General features: G+C 42.2%; 2 protein-coding genes across 3 annotated transcripts in view; one reads left to right on the forward strand and one right to left on the reverse strand.

Annotated features, from left to right (window-relative positions):
• LOC143781227 (tyrosinase-like) overlaps positions 1 to 18,820 on the reverse strand; it is a 301,860-nt gene that overhangs the window by 41,529 nt on the left and 241,511 nt on the right. For both annotated transcript variants that reach the window (XM_077267712.1, XM_077267711.1), the window contains exon 4: positions 10,471 to 10,609. In XM_077267712.1, the coding sequence (XP_077123827.1) occupies positions 10,471 to 10,609 (139 nt within the window). The remainder of the gene's footprint in view (positions 1 to 10,470; positions 10,610 to 18,820) is intronic.
• Positions 3,083 to 18,820, forward strand: part of LOC143781228 (uncharacterized) — a 254,177-nt gene continuing 238,439 nt past the window's right edge. Inside the window, exon 1 of the mRNA XM_077267713.1 lies at positions 3,083 to 3,693. Coding sequence (XP_077123828.1) covers positions 3,084 to 3,693 — 610 coding nt within the window. The 5' untranslated portion in view covers position 3,083. The remainder of the gene's footprint in view (positions 3,694 to 18,820) is intronic.

Raw genomic sequence — 18,820 nt, forward strand, 5'->3', positions numbered from 1 at the left:
GTCAGTATTAGTGGATATAATGTGCAGTCTGTCAGTATTAGTGGATATAATGTGTAGTCTGTCAGTATTAGTGGATATAATGTGTAGTCTCTGTCAGTATTAGTGGATATAATGTGTAGTCTCTGTCAGTATTAGTGGATATAATGTGTAGTCTGTCAGTATTAGTGGATATAATGTGTAGTCTGTCAGTATTAGTGGATATAATGTGTAGTCTCTGTCAGTATTAGTGGATATAATGTGCAGTCTCTGTCAGTATTAGTGGATATAATGTGTAGTCTGTGGTCAGTATTAGTGAATATAATGTGTAGTCTCTGTCAGTATTAGTGGATATAATGTGTAGTCTCTGTCAGTATTAGTGGATATAATGTGTAGTCTGTCAGTATTAGTGGATATAATGTGTAGTCTCTGTCAGTATTAGTGGATATAATGTGTAGTCTCTGTCAGTATTAGTGGATATAATGTGCAGTCTGTGGTCAGTATTAGTGGATATAATGTGCAGTCTGTCAGTAGTAGTGGATATAATGTGTAGTCTGTCAGTATTAGTGGATATAATGTGTAGTCTCTGTCAGTATTAGTGGATATAATGTGTAGTCTGTCAGTATTAGTGGATATAATGTGTAGTCTGTCAGTATTAGTGGATATAATGTGTAGTCTCTGTCAGTATTAGTGGATATAATGTGTAGTCTCTGTCAGTATTAGTGGATATAATGTGCAGTCTGTGGTCAGTATTAGTGGATATAATGTGCAGTCTGTCAGTAGTAGTGGATATAATGTGTAGTCTGTCAGTATTAGTGGATATAATGTGTAGTCTCTGTCAGTATTAGTGGATATAATGTGTAGTCTGTCAGTATTAGTGGATATAATGTGTAGTCTGTCAGTATTAGTGGATATAATGTGTAGTCTCTGTCAGTATTAGTGGATATAATGTGTAGTCTGTCAGTATTAGTGGATATAATGTGTAGTCTCTGTCAGTATTAGTGGATATAATGTGTAGTCTCTGGTCAGTATTAGTGGATATAATGTGTAGTCTCTGTCAGTATTAGTGGATATAATGTGTAGTCTCTGTCAGTATTAGTGGATATAATGTGTAGTCTCTGTCAGTATTAGTGGATATAATGTGTAGTCTGTCAGTATTAGTGGATATAATGTGTAGTCTCTGTCAGTATTAGTGGATATAATGTGTAGTCTGTCAGTATTAGTGGATATAATGTGCAGTCTGTGGTCAGTATTAGTGGATATAATGTGCAGTCTCTGTCAGTATTAGAGGATATAATGTGTAGTCTCTGTCAGTAGTAGTGGATATAATGTGTAGTCTCTGTCAGTATTAGAGGATATAATGTGCAGTCTCTGTCAGTATTAGTGGATATAATGTGTAGTCTCTGTCAGTATTAGTGGATATAATGTGTAGTCTCTGTCAGTATTAGTGGATATAATGTGTAGTCTGTGGTCAGTATTAGTGGATATAATGTGCAGTCTGTGGTCAGTAGTAGTGGATATAATGTGTAGTCTCTGTCAGTATTAGTGGATATAATGTGTAGTCTCTGTCAGTATTAGTGGATATAATGTGTAGTCTGTGGTCAGTATTAGTGGATATAATCTGCAGTCTGTGGTCAGTATTAGTGGATATAATGTGTAGTCTCTGGTCAGTATTAGAGGATATAATGTGTAGTCTCTGTCAGTATTAGTGGATATAATGTGTAGTCTCTGTCAGTATTAGTGGATATAATGTGTAGTCTGTGGTCAGTATTAGTGGATATAATGTGCAGTCTGTGGTCAGTATTAGTGGATATAATGTGTAGTCTCTGGTCAGTATTAGAGGATATAATGTGTAGTCTCTGTCAGTATTAGTGGATATAATGTGTAGTCTCTGTCAGTATTAGTGGATATAATGTGTAGTCTGTGGTCAGTATTAGAGGATATAATGTGTAGTCTCTGTCAGTAGTAGTGGATATAATGTGCAGTCTGTGGTCAGTATTAGTGGATATAATGTGTAGTCTCTGTCAGTATTAGTGGATATAACGTGTAGTCTCTGTCAGTATTAGTGGATATAATGTGTAGTCTCTGTCAGTATTAGTGGATATAATGTGTAGTCTCTGTCAGTATTAGTGGATATAATGTGCAGTCTGTGGTCAGTATTAGTGGATATAATGTGTAGTCTCTGTCAGTATTAGTGGATATAATGTGTAGTCTCTGTCAGTATTAGTGGATATAATGTGTAGTCTGTGGTCAGTATTAGAGGATATAATGTGTAGTCTCTGTCAGTATTAGTGGATATAATGTGTAGTCTCTGTCAGTAGTAGTGGATATAATGTGTAGTCTCTGTCAGTATTAGAGGATATAATGTGCAGTCTGTGGTCAGTATTAGTGGATATAATGTGTAGTCTCTGTCAGTATTAGAGGATATAATGTGCAGTCTCTGTCAGTAGTAGTGGATATAATGTGTAGTCTCTGTCAGTATTAGAGGATATAATGTGTAGTCTCTGTCAGTATTAGAGGATATAATGTGCAGTCTGTGGTCAGTATTAGTGGATATAATGTGCAGTCTGTGGTCAGTATTAGTGGATATAATGTGCAGTCTGTGGTCAGTATTAGTGGATATAATGTGAAGTCTCTGTCAGTATTAGTGGATATAATGTGTAGTCTCTGTCAGTATTAGTGGATATAATGTGTAGTCTCTGTCAGTATTAGTGGATATAATGTGCAGTCTGTGGTCAGTATTAGTGGATATAATGTGTAGTCTCTGTCAGTATTAGTGGATATAATGCGCAGTTTCTGTCAGTATTAGTGGATATAATGTTTGCCCCCCCACACAGACAACTGGAATAAAGCGGGGGTCTCATGTCCTCATAGACCACATATGTTTATCTGTGGTGATACCATTGCTGAAGAAATGGTTAAATTGTGGAACTATTTATGTAAAGCGGCTCAAACCGGTCTTTGCCGGTTTTTGCACGCTCAGAATGTTTGATTGATGGTTGGACAGCTGCCTGTTTGGCGGTCTTTTGTTGTTTATAAAAAGCCTAGTTCCTGTCAGCGCCTGTCATTGCGCTGGTGCTTGAAGAAAGAAGAGGACTAACCTGGTGATGGAGAAGCTCCTGCAAGAACTCGTGGCCAGAGCCGGTGGGGAAGACGGAATGGATTGGCTGAGGAGCTGCCCAGCTATAAAACCTCCGGCAGCAGCCTCCGATGCCGTTCCTCTTCCCCCTGATCCAGAAGTACCGGCACCATCTGCGAGTCAAGCCCCTTCGCTGAAGAATGCCGAAGTCTCCGGGCCCAGATTCAGGAGACAGAAGAAAGTTTTTTCGCCGCCAGCCTCACCTCCTGCATCTCAGCGCGGCTCCTCCGAAGTGAGCGTGAAGTCGCGTCGCCGCCCGGCATCGAGGTCTCGCAGCCCATCGCGAGACTTCGGCGGCCATCTTCCTCAGAGGACTCCAGCGTCATCTGGAGCCGCCGGCAGGACCAGCAGGGGCGCCGGCCGTAAAAGCGCCGTGGTGCCCTCTACATCTGGCTGCCGGGCGGCTTCACAGTCGGCTGCCCTGGGAGCGAGCCCTGCCTTGAATCCCGGGGAGCAGTCGTCAGATGAAGAGGCGATCCTACAATCAAGCGTCCCTGAGCAGCTGCACTCGCCCTACCCTGAGGGCTGGAGAGCAAGCGCTGCTGAAGAAAGAAGACAAGACGACAGATCATCGAGGGGTGAGACTCAATATTTTCCCATGTCTGTCCGTCACATTGAACTAAAAAATTTGATTAAATCTGTATTATCTGAGGCCCTAGGTGAGGTTTCAGTATGACCCCCAGCAGCAGCTTCTAATGCATTATTTGGCATTGAAGCTCCTGCACAAAATGCTCCCCCCTTAAATCCGTTTAAAGAAGCCTTAACTTGTGAGCTCTCCCCCCTTGGCTTCCATTTAAGCTCCTCCGTTAAGGAGCTTATCTGGAATAACCAGTATATTGACACATTCTCATTACTCCCTCACAGAGACCACCCGCCTAGACCTGACAGAAAAGATAAGTCTGATTCAGAAGAAGCAAAACGTAATGCTAGATCCTTTCATAATTGGATCCAGGCGTTTGCTATTTATGCTGCAGTTTTAGGAGAGAAATCTCCTAACCTGTGCAGCAACCTGTTTCAACATTTAGACATCATTTTGGAGGCTTATAAAAATTTTGGCGGCTCTGCATGGTTAAATTACGATGAGGCGTTTAGTCACAAATTGTCTGTCCATCCTGAGGTCAAATGGGGTGTCAAAGATATTGGCATTTGGATTAACCTTATGCTTCCGGTTAGGAATGCTGTGAATAAGCAGCCTAGTAGTATGGTTTCCAAAAAAGGCGTTTGTTTCGCTTACAATGAGTCCTTTTGTAATTGGAACAATACCTGTCGCTTTAGACATGAATGTTCATTCTGTGGTAACCCCGATCCAATGGCAAAATGCTTTAAGAAGCAAGCCATTCAACAATCATCCTCTAAGGGCGCAATTTCAAAAGGCTCAATCACCGGTGAAGCTGGAAAAAATGGCCAGCTGGTTAAGCAGGTATCCAGACAGTCGGAGCAGTGAGCTTCTATATAATGGTTTTTCCGTAGGTTTTCATGTTCCAGTATTTAAAGGGAATGGCTGCGTTATGGTTAATAATTTACCTTCTCTTTCCGATTTTCCAGAAGTTGCTAAGGACAAAATTTTTCATGAGCTTGAATTAGGCAGGATTGCGGGCCCATTTTTATCAACTCCATTCACAAATTTTCGTATATCCCCCCTGGGCATAGTTCCTAAGAAGGAGCCTGGCTCCTTTAGAATGATGCATCATTTATCTTATCCTCAGGGCCGATCATTGAATGATGAGGTTGACAAGAACCTATGCTCCGTCACTTATTCTTCTTTTGATGGTGCCTTGGACATGTTGAGAAAATTCGGCCCTGATGCCTTACTGGCTAAATCTGACATAAAATCTGCCTTCAGACTTCTTCCAGTGCATCCAGAGGGTTTTAACTCTCTTGGTTTTCAATTTGAAGGGTTCTTCTTTTTTGATAAATGCCTACCAATGGGTTTTTCCCTATCTTGCTTCTATTTTGAGAATTTCTCCCGTTTTCTACATTGGGTTTTGGAGGATAGTCAGGTGGAAGCGGGCGTTTTGCACTACCTGGATGACTTTTTATTTATCGGTCCCCCTCAATCTCCTTCATGCATGAAAACGCTAGATACATTTTTGCAAATATGTACTCATTTTGGCATTCCCATTGCCCATGAAAAAACAGTAGGCCCATCGTGCCGTATTGAATTTCTGGGCATTACAATTGATTCTGGCAGAATGGAAACTATTCTTCCCCAGGATAAAATCGATCGGCTGCGGAGTTCCCTTCTTAACCTTGTGTCCAAGAGCAAGGTTACACTTAAGGAGCTTCAGTCGCTACTTGGCCTTTTAAACTTTGCCTTGAGGGTGGTACCTATCGGCAGGGTTTTTTCTAGGAGTCTATATGTCATCCCCTAATTCTCATGTCCGGCTTAGCTCTGGTTTGAAGGAGGATGCAAGAATTTGGCTATCATTTTTATCGGATTTCAACGGAAGATCAGTGATCCAGTCCCCTTTCGTTATAGCGGACTCTTTGCCTTTCGTTTTTTCTACCGATAGCAAGTTAGGTATAGCTATTCTTTTTCGATCGCATTGGGTGTATTTACCATGGCCTGATGCATGGGTATCAAGGAGAGTCAATGAAAACATATTAGTTAGGGAAATTTTTTCTCTTTATTTAGGTATCCTTTTATGGGGTTTCCACTTAAAGGATTCTAGAATACTGCTATCGTCTTTGTCCCAGCTGGTGGTTTTCTCCATTAATACCTTGTCCTCTAAGCAGCTGCAATCAGCAAAGATTTTGAGGCAATTAGTTTTAGAATGCCTGAAATCCAATATCTGGCTGAAAGCAAAATTGGGTATTAGTAACAATAGTTATTGGACTGATTTCATTCTGCATGGTCAGTGGCTCCATTTTTACCAACAGGTGCCACTCGCAGACAGGGAACCAACCTCCTGCCCTCGTTCAGTCTGGGAGACGATTGCAATCTGATTCCTCATTTTATCCAGAACTCCCTGTCTAAAAGATCATGGGCTGATTACTCAGCCGCGTGGAGGAAGTGGATCGAATTTTCCGGGTATTACGGTTTAGAAGCAACCTGTCCTACCCCTTTTCTGGCTTTGAAGTTCGCTGAATCATTGGTTGTGAAGGGCCTTTCTTACTCCGCAGTAGTCAAGTGCTTTGCGGGAGCCTCTTTCTTTTTAAAATTAAACGGCCGCACAGCTTTAACGAAATTTTTCTTGGTTAAGCAGTTTTTGAAAGGACTAAAAAGGAAAACCTTTTGTCCAGATTCCAGACGCCCGATTTCCATTAAATTGCTGAAACAAATATGTTAAGCCTTATCACATGTATGTTTAAATTCGGACGAGGCCTTATTGTTTTCGTATTTTCTGTTACTTTTTGGGGGGCACTGAGGGTCGGCGAAGTGGTTTCTGTTAGAAAATCAGAGCCTTCGGGGCTCATGTTGTCAGACATTAGAATTTTTTAATCATTTGTTTTGATTTCATAAGAAAATCCAAAACAGACCAACTGGGTAGGGGATCTGAGCTTAGATTGAATTCGTTTTCTGATCTTTTGATATGCCCTGTTCACACCCTCTCAAAATGGGTTAGTGTAAGGCCATGTGCACACGTTCAGGATTTTTAGCGTTTTTTTCGCGTTTTTTCGCTATAAAAACGTGATAAAAACGTGAAAAAAACGCTAACATATGCCTCCTATTATTTACAAGGTATTCCGCATTTTTTGTGCAAATGTTGCGATTTTTTCCGCGAAAAAATCGCATAGCGGAAAAAAAAGCAACATGTTCATTAAAAATGCGGAATTGCAGGGATTCCGCACACCTAGGAGTCCATTGATCTGCTTACTTCCCGCACGGGGCTGTGCACACCATGCGGGAAGTAAGCAGATTATGTGCGGTTGGTACCCAGGGTGGAGGAGAGGAGACTCTCCTCCATGCACTGGGCACCATATAAGTGGTCAAAAAATAAGAAATAAAATAAAAAATAGTCCTATACTCACCCTCGATGTCCCGCGCAGTGTTCCCGCCTCACCGCTGCACGCTGCCGTTCGGTTCCTGTAGCTGATGTGCGGCGAAGGACCTTGCCGATGATGTCACTGTCCTGTGATTGGTCGTGAGCGGTCATGTGACCGCTCACGTGACCGTGACGTCACGGAAGGCCCTGTGCGCACAGACCAGCTATAGGAAGATGAACGGACGCCGCTGATGAGATGTCTGGGTGAGTATAAGCATTTTTTTTATTTTTTTTATTATTTTTAAACATTCTATCTTTTACTATAGATGCTGCATAAGCTGCATCTATAGTAAAAAGTTGGTCACACTTGTCAAACAGTATGTTTGACAAGTGTGACCAACTTGTCAGTCAGTTTTCCAAGCGATGCTACAGATCGCTTGGAAAACTTTAGCATTCTGCAAGCTAATTACGCTTGCAGAATGCTAAAAAAACGCGAAAAAAACGGGAAAAAAACGCAAAAAAAAATGCGGATTTCTTGCAGAAAATTTCCGGTTTTCTTCAGGAAATTTCTGCAAGAAATCCGCAACGTGTGCACATGGCCTAAGGCCTGCTGTACAGGGCCCTCTATTCCTGCATAAAGACCAATCTCCTGTTACAATCTTTCAGTTTAATTTCATACTAAAGAGATGTTTGAATTTCATTGGAAAAGGTCACCTTAAGATCACGTCACATTCATTCAGAATTGGTGCAGCCACTGAAGCCGCTAGGGCTGGTCTATCGGATGATAAGATTAAGAAAATAGGTAGTTGGGATTCTAAACGTTTCAAGCTTTACGTCCGCCACGAACTGTATGATGACTAATGACTAAGCATACGTGGTATGCGTTGGAGGTCCTTGATGTTTGAGTTACAGAATTGTATGTTGAAATTTCCTTTTCCTGACCTGATTATCTTACACGTCGGGGGTAATGATCTGGGGAAATCCAACACGTTGAACTTATTGGCTGCTATGCGGTCTGATCTCAATTTTATAAAGCAGAGCTTCCCATCTTCATGTGTTGTCTTTTCCGAGATCATTCCTAGGCTATTATGGCATCAAGATCGGCTTTGTTTTTTGGCCAAAATTTGGAAAAGAATAAATCTTTCTATGGAAAAATTTTTGCCCCTTATTAACCCTGCTGTTCTGTTTAGATTTCACATACACTTGTACTGTTCCCGGTCATTTTTGACCGTCCTTATAAAATAATCATTTTTAGCTAATCTAAGTGTTTTTTTTAAACAGTTTTTGCACTATTATATTGCTTGTGAAGATGGTTGTTCAAATACCAGAAAAAAAAATAAATACAAAGCTTGTTTTATATTTTTTTTATATCCAAAAGGGAACATGGTATTTTTTCGATTTTTGTAAAAATTGATTATTTTTGCAGATAAAAAAAAAATCTTGATCTAAATGTTAACTATAAGTAATAATATCAAACATTATGTAGATATACTTTTTTCAAAGGCAAAAAAAAAAAAAAAAGCTTTTTTCTCTATAAAATGGCAAAAAACGTTGTTTTTTATACACTTATACTGTTCCCGGTCATTTTTGACCGGACCTAACAAAGTTGTGATTTGTACCTAATTCAAGTGTTATTTGATTACCTGTTGCATTGTTTTACTGTATGTGAACATGGTTTTCAATAATCAGATGAAAAATTAAATCAAAAACTTTTATTTTTTGAATCAAATAAATTAACATTTTTTTGCAATATTTGCTTCATATTGCACATAAAAACTTTTCTTTATTCTAAACTATATACAAACTTTTCAAAAAAAAAAAGTTTTTTTGTCAAAAACAAATGATAAATGCGATCAATGTATTACTTGCATTGATCACATGTATAATTTACATGATGCTTGCACAAGTATTTTGCACATTTGCAACACATAATATTAGATTTATGGTTACTGGACGTTGGACAGAATGAGCATCTTTTTTGCTTGCAGCTGGTTGCGATGATGGAAACCCTAATGCTAACCCCCTATCATCCATTCTATCACAGCAGTGAGAATATTGAATAATTTTAGAATAAAAGAATAATTTATCTGTAACATACCTGTAAAAATGGGACTTCAGAGCTCTGACGTCTGAACCTCTGCTCACTCTGTGTTGTCTCCAGCTGAACTGAAACTCTACACTGCTATGTTATCTGTCTACAGATAAGATCAGAGCAGACACCACCCTGCAGCAGGAAAAAGCTCACAGTACAACACTTTAGGTGAATTCTGCTTAGGACAGCATTGCACAGTGTAATACTGTACAACCAGCAAACACATGGAAAATCAGAAAATCATGATTTACAATATGAAATGTTGACAACTGAATGGAACTAGATCTATATGAACAGCAGGGTAAATAAAAACCAGTGAAATAAATTGCGCATAGCTATACTGGAAGCGAATCCGTCGGCTGTATCGCAACTTGAAAATGTTGGTATGTGTAAATCTGTTCTGACCAAAAGTAGTCAGATACATTGATAAATAGTAGTAGATGCAATATATAGTTCAAAATGAGGTGATAGCACCTTTATTTTTGTCAAAAATTGTCTGGAGAGCTGAATAAAGGCCTATCGGTCATTTTTGACCGAACAGTACAAGTGTAAAAAAAATTGTACCAAATAAAGTAAACAAAAATTAAAAAAAAAAAAAATTCCCACAGAGAGTACCCCCCTAATGACGAAAAGTCAGGGAGCCTCAAGTCTCAGAATCACACGCTGAATTTTTATAACATTATAGAATTTCAAAAACGGTCATTTTTGACCTAACAGAACAGCAGGGTTAAGGGTTTCTCTTTCAGGCATATTGATCTGGAAGGATTTTTACCTGGTATGTTTAGGGAAGACTTAGTGCATCTCTCTGAAATTGGCCTAGACATTTTTAATTTAAACTTGGGTAATATAATTGAAACTTGGCTGTGTGGTTTGGGGGGCCTCGTCTCTTTGAGACTTGGCCTTGTGGGTAAAAATCACCCTACTATGGGTGGATTTGGCTACTGGATGATTTTAATATGAATTTTAATTTATTACGATTATTTATTGGTATTTATTCAAGCTGTTTGTAACCAAAATAAAACCACACTGCCAATTTTATTCCACCAAATTAAAGTGTCTTGTCATTTATTTATGAGTGGGTCTTATGGGGACATGTGCAGTCTCTGTCAGTATTAGTAGATATAATGTGCAGTCTGTGGTCAGTATTTTTGGATATATAATGTGTAGTTCCTGGTCAGTATTAGAGGTTATCATTTGCAGTCTGTTTTCAGTAGTAATGGATATGATGTGCATTATTACAATTAATTTCCTGTGGTAGTTAAGTTATTTTCTCCACATTCAGATGTCTTTGAGTTTGCTTTGGATAGAAAGTTCAGAGAAAGTTGTTTTTCGCTCACTTGTCTATGAAGCCGTGATGTAAGATGAAGAATGGGTCATTACTGGAAATTGGAATCTGGGACATGGTTCCCCCCATGTAGATATGGACAAGGTTATGGATGCTCCTCTTCAGGGTGATGCCGTCGGGTGACAGATAACCTAGAAATAGATGAGAACGTGATGTTTTGGCAGCTACTTCACAATTAATAAATCTTAAATTGCCTTCTGTTCAATAGCTTCTGAATTTGCATATATTCCACACTTATATGTTTTTGATTGTAAACCTACTTTAATATTTTGTCAGGTAACCTGAGTATCACACAGTGCTGTTCAGCCTAACTAGCTTTATATGAAAAAGTAATGTATTTTTAGGCACAAAAAAAACCTGTTATCAAGATTGAGTTTATTTGCAGTAACTTCCAGTAACCTGACTTAGGGTACCGTCACACAGTGCCATTTTCATCGCTACGACGGCACGATTCGTGACGTTGCAGCGTCGTATAAGTATCGCTCCAGCGTCGTATACTGCGGTCACACGTTGCAATACACGGCGCTGGAGCGATAATTTCATGACGTATTTGCGATGTAGAAGCCGTTGGTTACTGTGCGCACATCGTATACAACCTGTGTCACACGATGCAATCATGCCGCCACAGCGGGACACTAGACGACGAAAGAAAGTTTCAAACGATCTGCTACGACGTACGATTCTCAGCGGGGTTCCGGATCGCAGTAGCGTGTCAGACACAGCGATATCGTAAATGCATCGCTGGAACGTCACGAATCGTGCCGTCGTAGCGATCAAAATTGCACTGTGTGACGGTACCCTTACTAAAGGAGCTTGTGAAGATCTTCACCCTTCTTGGCATTTTTTGTTTTGCTACCTCACAACCTGGAATTTTACTTTTTTTTCTTCCTTTTTTAGGGTTTCCATCAATTAATTTAAAGAACATGCCTATAACTGAACATTTGGTTAACTTTTTTCGTGAAGCAAACAACAAATACGACAAAATAACAGAAAATTTCAGTGTGCACAACTATTCACTCCCCTAAAGTCAGTATTTTGGAGAGCCTCCTATTGCGGCAATTACAGCTGCAAGTCCCTTTGGATAAGTCTTAATGAGCTTTCCACATCTTGCCACTGGGATTATTGCACATTCATTAAGGCAAACTGCTCCAGCTCCTTCAAGTTTGATGGTTTCCTCTGGTGAATCGCAATCTTCCACAGATTCTCCATTGTATTAAGGGCTTGGCTTTCACTAGTCCACTCCAGAACATTTACACATTTTCTCTTAAACAATGTGGGTAGTGCTTTAGCAATATGCTCTGGATCATTGTCTTGTTGGAAGGTGATTCTCCGTCCCAGTGTCAAATCAACGACAGACTGGAACAGGTTTTGCGCAAGAATATCTCTGTATTTTCCACAATCCATTTTCCTTGTCTCTGCTGCCAAAAATCATCCCCACAACATGATGCTGAAACCACCATGTTTCACTGTGGGGATGGTGTGTTTGGGTTTATGAGCTGTGTTTGGCACCAGACATACTATTTACCCTGGTGTCCAAAAAGCTCAAATTTGTTCTAACCACAGCACATTCTTCCTTACATTTGGGGAGTCTCCCACATGTCTTTTGACAAACTCAAAATGAGCCTTATAATTTTTGTGTGTAAGTAAAGGCTTTTTCTCCTTCCCCCATGACCATATCACAGGAAGAGGGCATTCGCCCTTCCAGGACAGGAAACCTGCATGTAAAAAAAGGACGGTACCTCTCCCTCACATCAGTTGATTTCCTCTCCTTGAAAGGGAACCTTCAATTGTGGGTATGTACCTCAAGAACAGAAGACTGAAGATCGAAGTCCAGGCCTGGCCAGACCGGTACAGGCAGTGGGGATGCCCCTCCCTGTTGTGAATTTACCTTTTGGCTCCCTCTAGTGGCTACTAGTGATTTGACTCTGGGTATGTCATTCATCCCTTGTATGCTCACCTGGGTCGTTAGGTCAGGGGTGTTGCTATATAAGCTCCCTGGACCTTCAGTTCAATGCCTGGCAACATTGATATCAGAGCTAATCTGTAGTGCTCTTGTCTACTGATCCTGGTTCCTGCTTGATTAAGCTAAGTCTGCTTTCTTGCTTTTTGCTATTTGTTGTGGTTTGCATTTTTGTCCAGCTTGTATATAATCTGTTTCCTGACCTTGCTGGAAGCTCTAGGGTGGCTGGTGTTCTCCCCCCGGGCCGTTAGACGGTTCGGGGGTTCTTGAATCTCCAGCGTGGATTTTGATAGGGTTTTTGTTGACCATATAAGTTATCTTACTACATTCTGCTATTAGTAAGTGGGCCTCTCTTTGCTAAAATCTAGTTCATCTCTGTGTTTGTCATTTCCTCTTACCTCACCGTTATTATTTGTGGGGGGCTACTATCCTACTTTTGGGGTCTATTCTCTGGAGGCAAGAGAGGTCTTTGTTTTCCTCTTCTAGGGGTAGTTAGTCCTCCGGCTGGCGCGAGACATCTAGCGACCAACGTAGGAATGTTCCCCGGCTACTTCTAGTGTTGGCGTTAGGAGTAGATATATGGTCAACCCAGTTACCACTGCCCTATGAGCTGGATTTTTGTACGTCGCAGACTTACTTGTTTCTCTGAGACCCTCGCCATTGGGGTCATAACAGTTTGCCAGGCCAGTATTAAATGTTAAATGCATTGCAGAAGCGGGATTATAAGAAAGAAAGTTCTGAGTTTTTTTTTCTCTCTCTCATTTTTTTTTCTTTTCCCCTTTACCTCTGAGTGGCTTGTGTTTGCTGCAGACATGAATGTCCAGACCTTGATTACAAGTGTGGACCAGCTTGCTGCTCGTGTGCAGGGCATACAAGATTATGTTATCAGAAGTCCTATGTCAGAACCTAAGATACCGATTCCTGAACCGTTTTCCGGAGACCGATTTAAATTTAGAAATTTCAGGAATAATTGTAAATTGTTTTTGTCCCTGAAACCCTGTTCATCTGGAGACTCCGCTCAGCAAGTAAAAATTGTTATTTCTTTTTTACGGGGCGACCCTCAGGATTGGGCCTTCTCGCTGGCGCCAGGAGATCCGGCATTGGCTGACATTGATGCGTTTTTTCTGGCGCTCAGTTTGCTTTATGAGGAACCCAATCTTGAGATTCAGGCAGAAAAGGCCTTGCTGGCTATGTCTCAGGGCCAGGACGAGGCGGAAGTGTATTGCCAAAAATTTCGGAAATGGTCCGTGCTGACCCAGTGGAACGAGTGTGCATTGGCTGCTAATTTTAGAAATGGCCTTTCTGAAGCCATTAAGAATGTGATGGTGGGTTTTCCCATTCCCACAGGTCTGAATGATTCTATGGCCCTGGCTATTCAAATCGACCGGCGGTTGCGGGAGCGCAAAACCGCTAATTCCCTCATGGTGTTGTCTGAACAGACACCTGATTTAATGCAATGTGATAGAATCCTGACTAGAAATGAGCGGAAAATTCATAGACGCCAGAATGGCTTGTGTTACTACTGTGGTGATTCTACACATGTTATCTCAGCATGCTCTAAACGTCTTACTAAGGTTGTTAGTCCGGTCGCCATTGGTAATTTGCAACCTAAATTTATTCTATCTGTAACTTTGATTTGCTCACTGTCATCGTATCCTGTCATGGCGTTTGTGGACTCGGGTGCTGCCCTGAGCCTTATGGATCTGTCATTTGCCAAGCGCTGCGGATTTGTTCTTGAGCCATTGGAAAATCCTATCCCTCTTAGGGGTATTGATTCTACGCCATTGGCAAAAAATAAACCGCAGTTTTGGACACAGGTTACCATGTGCATGACTCCCGAACATCGGGAGGTAATATGTTTTCTTGTTCTGCATAAAATGCATGATTTGGTTGTTTTGGGTTTGCCATGGTTACAGACCCATAATCCAGTCTTGGACTGGAAGGCTATGTCAGTGTCAAGTTGGGGCTGCCATGGAATTCATGGAGATTCCCTGCCCTTGTCTATTGCTTCTTCTACGCCTTCGGAAGTTCCGGCGTATTTGTCTGATTATCAGGATGTCTTCAGCGAGTCTAAGTCCAGTGCACTGCCTCCTCATAGGGAATGTGACTGTGCAATAGATTTGTTTCCTAAGGGGAGACTGTTTAATCTGTCGGTACCTGAACATACCGCGATGCGTTCATATATCAAGGAGTCTCTTGAGAAGGGGCATATCCGTCCTTCTTCTTCCCCTCTTGGTGCGGGATTCTTTTTTGTGGCCAAAAAGGACGGATCTTTGAGGCCTTGTATTGACTATCGGCTTTTAAATAAGATCACTGTCAAATTTCAGTATCCTTTGCCGCTGTTGTCAGATTTGTTTGCCCGGATTAAAGGTGCCAAGTGGTTCACCAAGATAGACCTTCGTGGTGCGTACAACCTTGTGCGCATTAGGCAGGGCGATGAATGGAAAACCGCATTCAATACGCCCGAAGGTCATTTTGAGTACTTGGTGATGCCATTTGGGCTCTCTAATGCACCTTCAGTTTTTCAGTCCTTCATGCATGACATTTTCCGGAAGTATCTGGATAAATTTTTGATTGTTTATCTGGATGATATTCTGGTTTTTTCTGATGATTGGGACTCGCATGTGGAGCAGGTCAGGATGGTTTTTGAGATTCTGCGTGAAAATTCTTTGTTTGTAAAAGGCTCAAAGTGTCTCTTTGGTGTACAGAAGGTTCCCTTTTTGGGGTTCATTTTTTCCCCTTCTGCTGTGGAGATGGATCCAGTCAAGGTCCGATGTCATGAATCCCCAATGGCTAGGGATAGCACAGGACAAGCAAAGTATAACAAATATCGGACGAGCTCTAGGGTGATGGAACCTGGGCTGACCGCTGCCCTACGCCTGACAAACGCAACTAGAGATAGCCAGGGAGCGTTCCTACGTTGGTTCTAGACGCCACGCACCAGCCTAAGAGCTAACTAGTACTGCAGAGAAAACAAGACCTCACTTGCCTCCAGAGGAATTAACCCCAAAGGTATAGTTGCCCCCCACATGTATTGACGGTGAAATGAGAGGAAGGCACACACATAGAGATGATGTATATAGCTTTAGCAAATAGAGGCCCGCTGAAAACTAGAAAGCAGAATGATACAAAAGGGGACTGAGCGGTCAGCAAAAAACCCTAATCAAAAAAACCATCCTGAGATTACAAGAACCCATGTGCCAACTCATGGCACGTGGGGAGAACCTCAGTCCACTAGAGCAACCAGCTAGCATAGAGACATTCTAAGCAAGCTGGACAAAAAAAACAAACAACTGAAAATCAGCACTTAGCTTATCCTGAAAGATCTGGGAGCAGGTAGGCAGGAACCAAACAGAGCACATCTGAACACATTGATAGCCGGCAAGGGAAATGACAGAAAGGCCAGGTAAAATAGGAAACACCCAGCCTCTGATGGACAGGTGGAAACCAAAGGCCGCAACCCACCAAAGTCACCCAGTACCAGCAGTAACCACCAGAGGGAGCCCACCAACAGAATCCACAACAGTACCCCCCCCTTGAGGAGGGGTCACCGAACCCTCACGAGAACCCCCAGGGCGATCAGGGTGAGCTCTATGGAAGGCGCGGACCAAATCAGTCGCGTGAACATCGGAGGCGACCACCCAGGAATTATCCTCCTGACCATAACCCTTCCACTTAACCAAATACTGGAGTTTGCGTCTGGAAACACGAGAATCCAAGATCTTTTCAACAACATACTCCAATTCTCCCTCCACCAGCACCGGAGCAGGAGGCTCGACCGAAGGAACAACGGGCACCTCATACCTCCGCAACAACGACCGATGGAACACATTATGAATAGCAAACGATGCTGGGAGATCCAAACGAAAAGATACAGGGTTAAGAATCTCCGAGATCCTATAAGGACCGATGAACCGAGGCTTGAACTTAGGAGAAGAGACCTTCATAGGGACAAAACGAGAAGACAACCACACCAAGTCCCCAACAAGAAGTCGGGGACCCACGCGGCGACGGCGATTAGCAAACTGCTGAGTCTTCTCCTGAGATAACTTCAAATTGTCCACCACCTGATTCCAAATCTGATGTAGCCTGTCCACCACCACGTCCACTCCAGGACAATCCGAAGATTCCCCCTGACCAGAGGAAAAACGAGGATGAAACCCCGAATTACAAAAAAAAGGAGAGACCAACGTGGCAGAACTAGCCCGATTATTAAGAGCAAATTCGGCCAGTGGCAAAAAAGCAACCCAGTCATCCTGATCAGCAGAAACAAAACACCTCAAATAAGTTTCCAAGGTCTGATTAGTTCGCTCTGTCTGGCCATTCGTCTGAGGATGGAATGCAGACGAGAAAGACAAATCAATGCCCATCTTGGCACAAAACGTCCGCCAAAATCTAGACACAAACTGGGATCCCCTGTCAGAAACGATATTCTCCGGAATCCCATGCAAACGAACCACGTTCTGAAAAAACAAAGGAACCAACTCAGAGGAGGAGGGCAACTTAGGCAAGGGCACAAAATGAACCATCTTAGAAAAGCGGTCACACACAACCCAGATAACGGACATTTTCTGTGAAACCGGGAGATCAGAAATAAAATCCATGGAAATGTGCGTCCAAGGCCTCTTCGGGATGGGCAAAGATAACAACAAGCCACTAGCCCGTGAACAGCAAGGCTTAGCTCGAGCACACACTTCACAAGACTGCACAAAGGTACGCACATCCCTAGACAAGGAAGGCCACCAAAAAGACCTGGCCACCAAATCTCTTGTACCAAATATTCCAGGATGACCAGCCAACACAGAAGAATGGACCTCGGAGATGACTCTACTGGTCCAATCATCCGGAACAAACAGTCTTTCTGGTGGACATCGATCCGGTTTATCCACCTGAAACTCCTGCAATGCGCGTCGCAAGTCTGGGGATACGGCGGACAATATTACCCCATCCCTAAGGATACCAGCAGGCCCAGTGTCTCCAGGAGAGTCAGGCACAAAACTCCTGGAAAGAGCATCTGCCTTCACATTCTTTGAACCTGGCAGGTATGAAACCACGAAATTGAAACGAGAAAAAAATAATGACCAACGAGCCTGTCTAGGATTCAAACGCCTGGCAGACTCAAGGTAAATGAGATTCTTGTGATCAGTCAAGACCACCACGCGATGTTTAGCACCCTCAAGCCAATGACGCCACTCCTCAAATGCCCACTTCATGGCCAAAAGCTCCCGATTACCCACATCATAATTGCGCTCGGCGGGCGAGAATTTTCTAGAGAAGAAAGCACATGGCTTCGTCACCGAGCCATTAGAACTTCTCTGTGACAAAACCGCCCCCGCTTCAATCTCGGAAGCATCAACCTCCACCTGAAAAGGAAGTGAAACATCTGGTTGACACAACACAGGAGCAGAAGAACACCGGCGCTTAAGTTCCCGAAAGGCCTCCACGGCCGCAGGAGACCAATCAGCAACATCAGCACCCTTTTTAGTCAAATCAGTCAAAGGTTTAACAATACTGGAAAAATTAGCAATGAACCGACGATAAAAATTAGCAAACCCCAAGAACTTCTGAAGGCTCTTAACAGATGTAGGTTGTGTCCAGTCACAAATAGCCTGAACCTTAACGGGATCCATCTCAATAGTAGAAGGAGAAAAAATGTACCCCAAAAAAGAAATCTTCTGGACTCCGAAGTGACACTTTGAGCCCTTCACAAACAGAGAATTGGCCCGCAAAACCTGAAACACCTTCCTGACCTGTAGAACATGAGACTCCCAGTCATCAGAAAACACCAAAATATCATCCAAATACACAATCATAAACTTATCCAGATATTCACGGAAAATATTGTGCATAAAGGACTGAAAGACTGACGGAGCATTGGAGAGTCCAAAAGGCATTACCAAATACTCAAAATGGCCCTCAGGCGTATTAAATGCGGTTTTCCACTCATCACCCTGTTTTATCCGCACCAGATTATACGCACCACGAAGATCTATTTTAGTGAACCACCTAGCCCCCTTAATGCGAGCAAACAAATCAGTAAATAATGGCAATGGATACTGGTATTTGACTGTAATCTTATTCAGAAGGCGATAATCTATACAAGGCCTCAGGGAACCATCTTTTTTTGCCACGAAAAAAAAACCTGCTCCCAGAGGGGACGAAGATGGACGAATATGTCCCTTTTCCAAGGACTCCTTAATATAATTCCGCATAGCAGTATGCTCTGGCAGTGACAGATTAAATAAACGACCCTTAGGGAACTTACTGCCAGGAATCAATTCTATAGCACAGTCACACTCTCTATGAGGAGGGAGCGAATTGAGCTTAGGCTCCTCAAAAACATCTTTATAATCTGACAAAAACGCAGGGATCTCCGAAGGAG

Source organism: Ranitomeya variabilis, chromosome 6 (genome assembly GCF_051348905.1).
Source record: "Ranitomeya variabilis isolate aRanVar5 chromosome 6, aRanVar5.hap1, whole genome shotgun sequence".
Taxonomy (NCBI): Eukaryota; Metazoa; Chordata; class Amphibia; order Anura; family Dendrobatidae; genus Ranitomeya; species Ranitomeya variabilis.